This window comes from Acomys minous (genome assembly GCF_964271855.1).
Source record: "Acomys minous genome assembly, chromosome: 3".
Classification (NCBI taxonomy): domain Eukaryota; kingdom Metazoa; phylum Chordata; class Mammalia; order Rodentia; family Muridae; genus Acomys; species Acomys minous.
Window position 1 is genome coordinate 115415122 of NC_140485.1, and position 12572 is coordinate 115427693.

General features: G+C 43.6%; 1 protein-coding gene across 2 annotated transcripts in view; it reads left to right on the top strand.

Annotated features, from left to right (window-relative positions):
- Positions 1-12572, top strand: part of ENPP3 (ectonucleotide pyrophosphatase/phosphodiesterase 3) — a 72445-nt gene that overhangs the window by 44944 nt on the left and 14929 nt on the right. The window contains exons 16-19 of one of the 2 annotated variants that reach the window (XM_084777977.1): positions 3133-3199; positions 4653-4740; positions 8029-8207; positions 11103-11154. In XM_084777977.1, coding sequence (XP_084634103.1) covers positions 3133-3199; positions 4653-4740; positions 8029-8207; positions 11103-11154 — 386 coding nt within the window. The remainder of the gene's footprint in view (positions 1-3132; positions 3200-4652; positions 4741-8028; positions 8208-11102; positions 11155-12572) is intronic. The other variant, XM_084777978.1, reaches the window with a different exon arrangement.

The following is a 12572-nucleotide window of genomic DNA, read 5'->3' on the forward strand; positions in this document are numbered from 1 at the left end:
TAAGGTCATTGCCATCTTCCTGGCTTTCATAAAAATAGCCTTTTAAAAGGTTATTTTTTAAAAAAGATTTATTTATTTTCATTTAATGTATATTGGTGTTTTTCCTGTATGTATGTTTGTGTGAGGGTGTCAGATCCCTTGGAACAGGAGTTACAGACAGTTGAGAGCTGCCATGTGGGTGCTGGGAATTGAACCTGGGTCCTCTGGAAGAGCAGCCAGTGTTCTTAACTGCTGAGCCATCTCTCTAGCCCATAAAAATAGTCTTTTAATGGCCAGGGTCACTGAGTAGTGGTGGTGCTTACTTCTTTTTTGGTGTAAGTCATGCTGATCACTGAGCCTTTGTAAAGTAGAAATACTCCCAGAGAAGATAAAAGCACCCGAATCCTCCATCCTAAACAACCCACCCAACTGTCCACTGTTGCCTGTGTGGCCAGGCGTTTGGGACACAGACACAGCTCCTACTGCAGAGACCAACTCGTCAGGAAACACGCCAGAGAACAAATGCAGATCTACTTTCTTGTCCATAAATGATTCTGATTTTTGTTTTGTTTTGAGACAAAGTCTCACTATGCAATCCTGGCTGGCCTCAAACTCAGCATGGAGACCAGGCTGGCCTCCAATTTGTCTCAGAAGCCGCCTCTTTCTTCTCAAGAGTCCTGGAAGGAAAAGTGTACGCCACCACATCCATCCTGATTCTGATTTCTAAAATACCATTTTAGTATTTTTTATTCTGTATGCATGAGTGACTATAAACAGAATCAGTGTCATTCTGTATTTTTTGGCATAATGGGTGTTAGTGTCGTATAACTAACTACACTAAAGAAGATGTGAGTGGCAGGGGTTAAAATACATGTTCAGCACTCAGGGAGGCAGAGGCAGGCAGATCTCAGTGAGTTGGAGGCCAGCCGGATGTACAAAGTGAGTCCAAGACAGCCAAGGCTACACAGAGAAACCCTGTGTCAAAAAAAAAAAACCAAAAACAAAGAAAAAAGAATGGAAGTTATTTTTTAAAATACATGCTCAACAAAGAAAGCGAAGATGAAAGAGAATAGGGGCATTGGTCTTAATATGTGTGTGCAGGAAGAGAAAATGGGGGCCTTGGCTGAATTTAATCTGTAAAAAGAACTTGGAAATGCACAGCTTGACCAGATGACTGAAGTTCCCCACTTTGCCACTAGAGGACACTAGTCTCCCCTCCAGAATGGGTTTCTTAGCCAGTCAGCTTTAGAGACCAGTGTTCTCTAATACTGTTCCCTGAAAATATGTGAACCAAATTGAACTACTAATATTAAACACAACATGTTAGTAATCTGACGTGCAGACGTGTACACACGTGTACAATCATGTGAGGCTTTGATGTGAGTCCTGGAGATTTGACCTCGATTTCCCATGCTTGTATGGCAAGCACTTCACCAACTAAGCCATTTGCCCATCCTGGAAAAGTTAGTGTTTGTCTTACTCAGGGTTTTATTGCTGTGAGGCGACACCATGACCACAGCAACTCTTACAAAGGAAAACATTTAATTGGGGCTGGCGTGCAGTTCGGAGGTTTAGTCCATTACTGTTACGGTGGGAAGCATGGCACCACGCAGGCAGACGTGGGGCTGGAGAAGGAGATGAGAGAGTTCTGCATATATCTGGATCCATGGGCAGCAGAAGGGGACTGTGAATGAGTAGACTTGAGCTTCTGAGACCTGAAATCCCATCCAGTCAGTGACACCCTTCCTCCAGCAAGGCCACACCCACTCCAACAAAGCCACACCTCCTTCAACAAGGCCACACCTCCTTCAACAAGGCCACACCTCCTTCAACAAGGCCACACCTCCTAAGAGTGTCACTCCCTGTGAGCTTATGGGGCCATTTTCTTCCATATCACCCAAAAGTGGGCATCAGACACCTGGGACTGGAGTTATAGACACTCGATGAGCAAGGTTTGGGAGCAAGGTTTGAACCCAGGTCCTCTTTAGCTACTGATAATTTCTCCAGTCCCCAGAGTCAGCTTTTTAAGTCATTAAATTATTTCCCTGTGTTCAGGGCCTGGGTCAGAGGAGCATCCATCGTTACATAGGGTCTCTCTCCTTCTCCCTCTCCTTTCTCTTCACTCTTCTTTCCCTCGCTGTTTGTTGTTTGGGGCACAGAGAGAGGAATCAGATGACAGGAACCCTCCAAGGACATTTTTTGAAAATTAAATTTTTCTTCCCTTCAGAGACCAAATGTGAACCAGTTTAATACTATTTTAAGGAAACCTAAGTTAATTTATCACTATTTTTGTCTGACTAACTGTACATAAAAATACTATAACTGTACATAACTATACTGTACATAAAATAGCATAAAAATGCTAAAATATTAAAAAGTTGTCAAAAGACAAATTGATTAAATTTGAAGAGTCATTTAACTAACGAAGTAACTGCTTATGGAAGAGATACCAGGAAGTCAAAAATAAACACTGACCTTGGAGAACATATGATCTTCTTACATGTTATGAGCAGCTTGACCCAAGTATTCCTTGTTCATGGCTTCCTATTTACTATTCCCCTAGGCATCTCCACTGTATGACAGGAACCACTATTTCCCCAAGTTTCAAAACTTAATTGCTAAATTACTGGATTCTCAATCATGTTGAGCTTAATGTACAAAAGTGAGTTTGAAGGTGAAATCTTACATTTTAAAAAATTGTCCTTCATGTTTTGTTTGTGTATGTGTGTAAGTGAACATGTGGACACGTGTGCCATGGTGTGTGAGTGGAGGCAGAGGTCAGTTTTCATGAGCTGGTGATTGACTTGAGTTCAGTCAGGCCTGGTGACAAATGCCTTTATCGTCCGTTGAGCCATCTCCACCTACCCTGAAGGCAAAACCTTCAAACCTGTGCCTGTTATTGTTTTTCCTTTGTCAACATCCTAGAGCCAACAATCTCTGAATTCTCTTTGTGAAAGTTAGAATTCTCACTCTCTTTGTCCTACTGTCCTGTTTATCAATGGTGGTGAATTTGAGCATGAAAATACACGTATTCGGTTGTCAGAAAAGTTTCTTCGAAAACAGAAGCCATATAACCATCCATTGAGGCTTGACTTAGGGTAGCATCTTGCATGAGCACACTGACCAGTGTATAATAACGTGACCTCCTCACAGGTACAAAACGAATTCGGGCTGCGGTGGAGGCACACATGGCTATAACAATGAGTTCAAGAGCATGGAGGTAACATCCTGCACCCTGTACCAAGAGACAAGTCAACAGCGAGATAAGAACTAACTAGTTCAGCAGGCGTGTGTGGCTCGGCACAGTGGGCTAAGTGCTGTGGGGATACAGAGAAGAGTCATGAGGTGCTGGGGAGGTTGGCCTTAGGTACCTTTGAGGGTCATATACAACTTTAACTAGTGTGAAAGAGTTGGATATCCCGGGGCGACATTTGAGCAGAGACTTGAAGATGCAACAATGAATTTTCCCAATACCAAGAGAACAATGAGTGTCCCATGCAGAAGAAATAACCAACTCAGAGGCCCTAGTTTGGGGCTCATCGGTTTCTTGGGGACAAGGGAGCCTTGGCAAACTACTGAAAGGCATTCAAGCATGGCTGCTGCTGATTTGGAACGGGAGAGCAAGGGAATAGGTGGGCATATGAGTCTGAAGCATATATTAAATGCGCAACAAGAGATGTTGAATAGCCGTCGGGAGTCTATGCTAGAAATAAAGACTCAAGTCTCAAAGTAGAAGCTGTTCAAAATCTAGCAGGTTAGGTTCTGTGCTCGGGAGTGCAGAGAAAGAGAGAGAGAGAGAGAGAGAGAGAGAGAGAGAGAGAGAGAGAGAGAGAGAGAGACCACGGGAGGGGCTCAGTGCAGGGGACCTCCACATGAAGGAGCTGTGGAGGAAGCAGTTACAAGCAAAGCGACATAGACGTGGTGATAGTGAGGAAGAAAACGAGGACCTTGTGATGCTTTGAGCCCAGGGAAGGAGCCATGCAGAAGAGCCACAAGAGAAAGCCAGGCCCACGCTCCTCCTCTGGAGCAAAGCCTTGTGGTTCCTGCGACCTGACTCTCCTGCCTTTGAAAACCTAGTCATTGCGACTGGTGCCTTAACCGGAAAGAATTCTGCGTTTGTTACTTTACTTTGGTTGTTTGCGATCTTAAGTAGCGAGATCTGCTAAATGATGCCGTCTTAGAATTGATGGATTAAACGTGAAGAACAGTATTTAGGCCTTTCTATTCCACAAGTAAATAAAGAGATGTCAGAGGAACAGGTGAGTGGGGAATGTGTGCCCATATCTAGTGCTCAAAGCATCAACTTGCCCCCCCCATGCATTAGCATCTTTGAGCAGTGATACACAAGAAACATGAAGAGTGCGTGGTGTGACATGATGAATTTTCATGGGTGTCCTCTAGACGGAGGTACCCCACCCTTGCTTCTTCTTCCTAATGTGGTGTATATGAGATGCTGAGTGGGCTGAGACGGAAGCAAGTGCAGTTGGGACCCCAGTTGAGCAGGACTGGCTCAGGTCGCAGGTGGAGGCTGCTTTAAAGGACAATGCTCATCCCTAAAAGAAATTCTTTAAAAGGCCTGAGGAACAAATAGAGGCCCTCCCAGGAAGGAAATGCACATCTCCTACTTTGTGAATTCGATGCCATCTAGTGATAATTTAACTCTTGCTGTGCAGGCAATCTTTTTGGCACATGGACCCAGCTTTAAACAGAAGACTGTTATCGAACCGTTTGAAAACATTGAAGTCTATAATTTACTGTGCGGTGAGTATGCATACGTTGGCCTGCAGCAAAGGGGCAGAGTTTTTAATAGGCGTATAATTTCAAATTGGGAATACACACACACACACACACACACACACACACACACACACACACAAACTCAGCCGAAAAGCGTTTTCATGTAATTACAAAGAGAAACCTTCTGGAAGTAAAAGGGGTAATAAATTCTTATTTAGAGAGACAACTGTTATCACAAGTGTTAAAAAACATTCATTCAGAATTAGTGTTTCAGGAAGCAAATCTTCTACACACATGCCTTCGTCTACAGTATCAATAGCTCATCTGCTTAGACAACCCAGGGAGGAAGCTGAGGTTTTGCTGTCAGATGGACACGGACAAACTCTCTCTCTCTCTCTCTGTGTGTGTGTGTGTGTGTGTAATCAATATTTTACTCTTGCTGCTGGCTTGACATCATTGAATGTGACTTAGGAGAATAAAAGGTTCCTATTTAAACAAGGTGAGGGTGAGACAGCTCAGTGAGCAGAAGTGATGGCTGAGTTCAGTCCCAGAACATACACGACAGAAAGAAAGAACCGATTCCCACAAGTTGTCCTCTGGTCCCTACATGCACGCTGTGGCACATGTACCTCTCCCCCATCACAATAAACAAAGAAACAAACAAATACATGCATGCATGCATGCATGCATACATACATGCATGCATAAGAAATACATAAATGTAATAAAACTTTAAAGACAATTTGTTACAGTCTTAATGAGAAACTGGCTTTGCTGAGATGGTTAGAAGAAACTGGATAGGACTCAGGGGGTCGTAGGTGGTGTTTCTACGCAGCTTCTGTTCCTACCAGAGTTTGGTGTGTAGCAGCAGCAGCAGCAGCAGCAGCAGCAGCAGCAGCAGCAGCAGCAGCAGCAGCAGGTACATCAAAACAGCGGCAAGTGGCGCCCTCTGGTGTTCAGTCCTCACGCAGGCCTTGCGTATCAAGCCTCTTGGCTCTTGGCAGCAGGATCGTTACAGCTCTCAGGCAGGTGTTTGAGACCCTTGGGTGTGAGGTTTGACCGTCCTCTGGAACTCATTTGGTGGTCAGGGCCTGTGTGTTCTCGTCTTTGGCCCCATAGAGCCATTTGTGCTGCTTCTTCAGTATTTCCTGTCCACTCTCTCACCATGTATATCCTGGTCTCTTTCTACTACCCTTACTGGACCAGGCTGCGTCTTCCGCTCGCTTGGTACTGGACTACCCAGGGTGGCTGCTTCTGCCAGGACTGTTTGGGCCATCTAGACAGGTTGCTCAGGAGGCTGGGGTCCTGCTGCCGTTGTCTTCTTTAGCTGTCAAGCAATCCCCTGCCTCAAGCCTTTCATGGCCTGGTTTGCAGACTGCTTACTTCTATTCTGTAGCCTCTGGAATTCCGCTGTCCCCTCTATTGTCTCTGTGACTGCTTTCTTTGTGCTACAAGCTCAACCTGCAATGGTGACGATAGACAGAAACAACCACTCATGCAAGCCATCCTGTTCAATGGGCCCGATGCAGGAGACCATCTCCCAGCCCGCTCACTGAGTGACCGAAGCCTGTTTGGACCAAATCACAGACATTTGTTTGGATCCATCACACATCTGCCTCTTAGCACCAGTCACAGTGTTTTGAGACTCGTGTCATTGTGTAGTCATGACATTCTCCCTGTTAGAAAGCAAGGGATGTGGCACCTTTCTGACACAGGTGTGGATGAGTGCAGGATCGACTACATGGTGACTTGTGGCAATGCAAAGTCCATTAGGAAGTTTTTGAAGTAGCCTGGCTGCAGCTCTGTCTTTGGGAGCTGAGGAGATCAGCCACCGTCTTTGGCAGGAAGTGTGTCTGTGGAGTGTCTGAGATAACGGTTGTTGGCATGAGAGCAACCGTGCTGGCTGTTGGAATGAGTCCTTTTGCTCAAGGCAGGGAGGGCAGCAAGAAACAGTCCAACAGATGCTAATTGGGGAGCTGTATTTTCCTTCCTTCCCCATGGTCTTTGCTTATTTAGAGGAAAAACAAATAATTTATTATCAATACCAATAGCGATTTTTAATAGATGTAAACAACTTTGGCAGTAGCTACCTGCTCAATGCCTAAGGGAAAGCTGGTTCCCCTCGTCTCACCAAAGCTAGTTAGCTGGACCTGGGAAAGAGCCTCTCTTCACTAAAAAGGGTTAGTTACGTTTCAAATGACATCACTACCATTTGGAGCTCCTAAAAGGACAATGACTATAAAATATTTGATATAATTTGTCTTTATAGGGAAAATAGCAAATGTTCATTAAATAAAGAACAAAATTTACTGCTTTAATTTTTTTTATTATGCCAAGTGTGTGTGTGTGTGTGTGTGTGTGTGTGTGTGTGTGTGTTCCACAGAGCACCTGTGGAGGTCAAGGGGCAAATTGAAGGAGTCATGTGAGTCCAGGCGATCAAACTCAGGTCATAAGGCTTGGCAGCAAGTGCCTTTCTCTACCAGTCATCTTACTGGCTTCTAACTTAAGTTTTAAAGAATACCCATCCTTAGAGAATTTTTATGTAATTGCATAAATAGAATATAGCCAAGAGTTTAACGTCAAGAAATGTATTTTATTAAATAGGATAGCTTTTTAAATGAAGTTTACTAATTTTTATATGTGTGTCTACATGAGCTTTTGTGCACCACGTATGTACAGATACCGGCAGAGAGACTAGAGGGTGTTTGGTCTCCCTGGAACTGGAGTTAGAGGCAGCTAGGAGCAGCCATGTGGGTGCTGAAAATTAAACTAGGGTCCTCTGTGAGAGGAGCAGGTCCTTCTAACCACTGATCCATCTCTCCAGCCCCAAGAACATAGTCGTGTTTTGTTTTTTTGTTTTTTTTTTCAAGCATCGCGGCACATGCCTCTAATCCCAGCACTGGGGAGGTAGAGGCAAATGAATCTCTGGAGTTCCAGGCAAGCCTGGCCTATACAACTAGTTCCAAGCCAGCCTGAGATCCTGCCTCAAGAAAAACAATAACAAACAGCCAAGAGGGTAGCTTTTAATACCTGACACTCATGGTATGCTTAAGGGGTGAAGTGACTGCGTAAGCAATGACATTCATGCCAGTTCGTCACGGAGACGGCCCTAGTTGGGCAGACTGACTAGATAGAGGCCAGAGACTTTGGGGGATTAAAGTCAGTAAATTAAGTCACATCTGCAAAGTGTAACCACACTGCAGCAGAATTTATAGCAGGCAGTAAGCTATGCGTGCCTTTGTCCCCCACATCCCACAAAGGAGGCGTTGCCTTCCGTTACCAAGCTACTTCAAACTTTTTTTTCCTAAACAGATCTTCTACACATCCAACCGGCACCAAACAATGGTACTCACGGTAGTCTAAACCATCTTCTCAAGGCGCCTTTCTACCAGCCATCTCATGCAGGAGAATTGTCAATGCCTTCTGGCTGCTCCTTTACCACTGCTTTGCCTACGGACACACTAAACTGCTCATGCCCCCTGCTACAGCCTGTGAGTAACAAGTTCATTTCTTCACAAGAACGTGAAGCGGCCATCAGGTTTGAGTTCTGGCTTGGATACTTACTGAGTAGATGCCCGTGTCTTCCCTGAACTTTATCTGGAAGTGAGAGATTGTGGTGCGTGCACCATACGGTTAAGAGTGTGCGCATGCTCCGCTCTCCTTAATCATTCAAAACAGCAACCTTGGCGCTCTCTCTGAGCTCCCTCTTAAACCACTCAGATGATCACCTTCAAGATGCTTAGAATAGAGGGGGCAGGGGCTGTGATCTGGTTAGACACACTGTGTATGAGCTGTGCGGCATCTTTTGAACAGTGGTGCAGGATCTATCAGGAAGCAGTTGAACTGGGCACGGCGGCGCACGCCTTTGATCCCAGCACTCAGGAGACAGAGGCAGGTGGATTGCTGTGATTTCAAGGCCAGCCTGGTCTACAAAGTGAGTCCAGGACAGCCAAGGCTACATAGAGAAACCCTGTCTCGAAAAACAAAACCAAAAACAAAACAACAACAACAACAACAACAACAACAACAAAAAAGGAGGCAGTTGAACACTGTAAAAAATGGCAGTGTGCCCCAGACAGTCTTTTTAAAAGATTAAACTCTGGGTTGAGTCTGGAAGTGAAGCTTCCCATCCCAGGAGACTCTTGATACGGCAAAATTCACTGGTAGAAGAGACCCCAGGACAAGGAGTCAGAAGAGAAACTTAGATATAAATGGTACAGGTAGGAATTGGTCCTCATCGCTAGGGATGCAGACTTTAAAGGACAGAACATCCAGGAAGACTTCTCAAAAATTGCTTTTTTTTTTCCCAAAGAAAATAAGAAATAGTTTAATCAAGAACCAATTTGAATAGCCATATCCCAGGAACACATGGCCAAATGCCATGTTCCAACATGGGAAGAGTTTTGTGAAGGTTTTAAAGTAACAGAACAACAACAAAAAAATCATAAATCAAGATACATTAAAAATGTATTGGTGGGGCTGGAGAGATGGCTCAGAGGTTAAGAGCACTGGCTGCTCTTCCAGAGGTCCTGATTTCAATTCCCAGCAACCACATGGTGGCTCACAACCATCTATAATGAGATCTGGTGCCCTCTTCTGGCATGTAGGCATATATGCAGGCACAACATGGTATATATAATAAATAAATCTTTTTTTAAAAATGTATTGGTGGAAGGGCTGGAGAGATGGCTCAGAGGTTAAAATTACTTATTGCTCTTGCAGCAGACCTGGGCTTGAGTTTTAGTACCTACATGGCAGCTTCCAACTGTCTATCACTCCAGTTCCAGAGGATCTGACACCCTTTTCTGGCCTCCATGGGCACTGCCTACACCATGGTACAGAAACATACATGCAGGTGAAATAGCCATCACATAAGATTAAAAATAAAAATACACAAATCTAAAAAAAAAAATGTTGGTGGGACTAGATGCGATAGTGTACACCTTTAATCCCAACACTCAGGAGACAGAGGTAGGCAGATCTCTCTGTGAGGTCCAGGGCAGCCTGGTTTACATAGTAAGCTTCAGGCCAGCCGTGGCTACATAGTCAGACCATGTCTTTAAGAACTGCTAGGGACATACCCCAGGTAATAGCAACAGAAAAGAGGGGGAATCTCTTTATAGACCTCAGATGCTATCTGATGACATTGAAGCCTTCAGGTCTATGGAAGCCAGGGATGTACTTGGACATTTCACAAGGATGGACATTAGGTCAATGGTACAGCTGGGTTTCTTTATACTGTTATATTGTATCCATTTCAGATAAGAGATAAGTCTGGTTATATTGTATCTATTTTAGACAATAGATAAAGGATAAAGAGTCTTCTAAAGTGGCCAGAAATGTTCCTTTTCAGAATTGTCCCAAAGTACTATCTCTGTCCTGCTGTAACATTGAAAGGGAAATGCGCATCTCCTTCTTTCCTTCCCCGTCTACTTTCTTCTAGAGATATGGCCAGAGAAGTTGACAGGGTCAAGAGACTGTTTGAGCTGGAAGAGGAAGCACTCAGGCAAGGTCTTTGGAGGAGAAAGCATCCTGGAATGTTCTTTATAGCATGCATGCTTGGTGTGCCTTTATTTTTTATGTCCCACCTGTGGGCAGCTAACCCAATCCCATGTTTAACAGCAAAAGCCTAGTTTTAAAAGGCATGGAGAAGGCCAGAGAAATGGCCCAATGGGTAAAGTCATGTGCTACAAAGCCATGGATGGGCCTACATGGTGGAAGGAGAGTTGTCCTCAGATTTTCACATGCACGTCTACTTGTGTGTGTAGACACACACAACCAACAAAAACAAAGAAACAAACAAAAAAATAAAAATTTAGCAGGACATGGTGTCAAAAATTGTAAGCACGTAGGAAAACATCCTAGTAAGGGTGCAGCGTTCTTTTCTGCGTATATAGCTTCATACAGAGATTTCTTATATCCTGTTCCAGACAACCTGGATGGAACTGCTAAGAAAAACCATTACCAATAGAAAGTGGGTAATTTGTTCCACGTTTTAGAGATAAAAGGGGCGCAAGAGAAGTTAGATGTACTATCCAAGGTTTTACAAGCGTAGTCTCTCTGACCACAAACCCAGAGTCCCTCTCTGTAAAGAATGCCTCATGCAGTTCAAATTGTGGTCTCAGAACTAGCTTATGTATTTCTTCTAAGTCAGAAACATGCGCGTGTGCGCGCGCGCACACACACACACACACACACACACACACACACACACACAAATCCCTCTGTGTTTCTGAGAGATGACATAATTGAAATTTAATCTCAAATTAGCCTGGGTCCTTTGTTCAGTACTAAAACACTTTTTGTCATTGCCACAAAAAAAATCTTGGTCATTTTTTTTTTAAACATCAACTTATTTCTTTTCTTCTCTCTCTCACATCTTGTAGACTGAGCAGCAGCAGCAAGTGAACCAAAGGCTAAACCTCACTGAAGAAGACAGTAAGTCAGTAGAAGCTGTGATACTTAGGTCTAATAATATACAGCATTGCCCTTTGGAGATTTTCCAAACTAAAGCCACAAAGACTCTTGAACACGGATTTTATGAACATCATGTAAGAGGGACAAGCAAACAAACATGGAATTCTAACAACAGAGTAGCTGTCTTGGTGCTGCACTGTTGCCAGGAGCATCCTCATAGTGGCTGTGCCACATGCGTGTTTACGATATGAGCGATTACAAAGGTGGCCTTGTTCCTGTCCTCTGTAGCTTTCCTCCTGTCTAACCTCTTCATCCACAGTAGTTATACTGACCTAATGTAGGTGGAAAGAGTCTTAAAATCCAGGGAGAGAGTGTACAAATGTTTCCTTGCACTGCTATTTTGTAAGTATTCTTGTATTAAACTCACAATGCTACAGCTGCATCATGTATAAAGCAGAAATGCAGTCACCCCTAATGTCTACAGAGGATGGTTTTTGGGCCCCTTGTGGATACCCTGGATTTAAGGACACTGAAGTCCCTTATATGAAATGGTGTCATATGTACATGTGACTTCTGTATGTCCTCAACATAAACTTTAAACCCTTTTAAAATTATTTATAATAGCCAATAAGATATAAATGTTATAAGACTAGTTATTATAGTACATTGTCAGGGGATGAATGATAAGAAAAATTTGCATATGCTGTGTTAAAATTTATTTTTTTCTAGATATTGTCAAGCTGTTATGGTTGATTTATATAACAGCATATAAATACAAACACATAGATGATAGATGGATAGATAGATAGATAGATAGATAGATAATAAACACTCTTCAAGAGATTAAAACAATGTAAACATGGTGACTTAACAACATAAATTTACTTCACAAAGTTCTGGAAACTAAGTTCAAGGTCAAGGTGGCAGCAGATTGCACGTCGGCCCTAGCCCTGCCTTCTCCCTTCTCCTTCCAACTGCACAGAGCAAAGATGGATAAAGACTCTCTCTAGGGTCTCGCCTCTAAGGGTCAAATCTTGTTAATGAGGGTCTCACTTCATACCCTAAGTCAGAATCTCCTTAAAGGCTTCACCTGCAATCACCATCAATCACCCTGGGGGATGGGATTGCAGTGTGACTTGGGGGACGGTATAAACATTCCGACCAAAGCAGGCATACTTTTTAATGACACTCTAATATTTTCTCCAGGACAGTTACTAAGGTCGATCGTGTGCCCTGTAAAATGTGCACTTTTGATTTTGAGGTTTTTTTTTTTTTCCCCCCTCTCTCTCTTAAGCTAATATCTTGTGAGCTTGTAACTGATAAGGAGCTATAAAGGAGGTAGGCTTCAGGTTGGCCAGGCTACTTATCTGAGCTTTGCTTTTGTGATGGGCACAGAGAGATAACAACCTGCCTCCTAGGGCTGTTGTTGTAAAACGTTA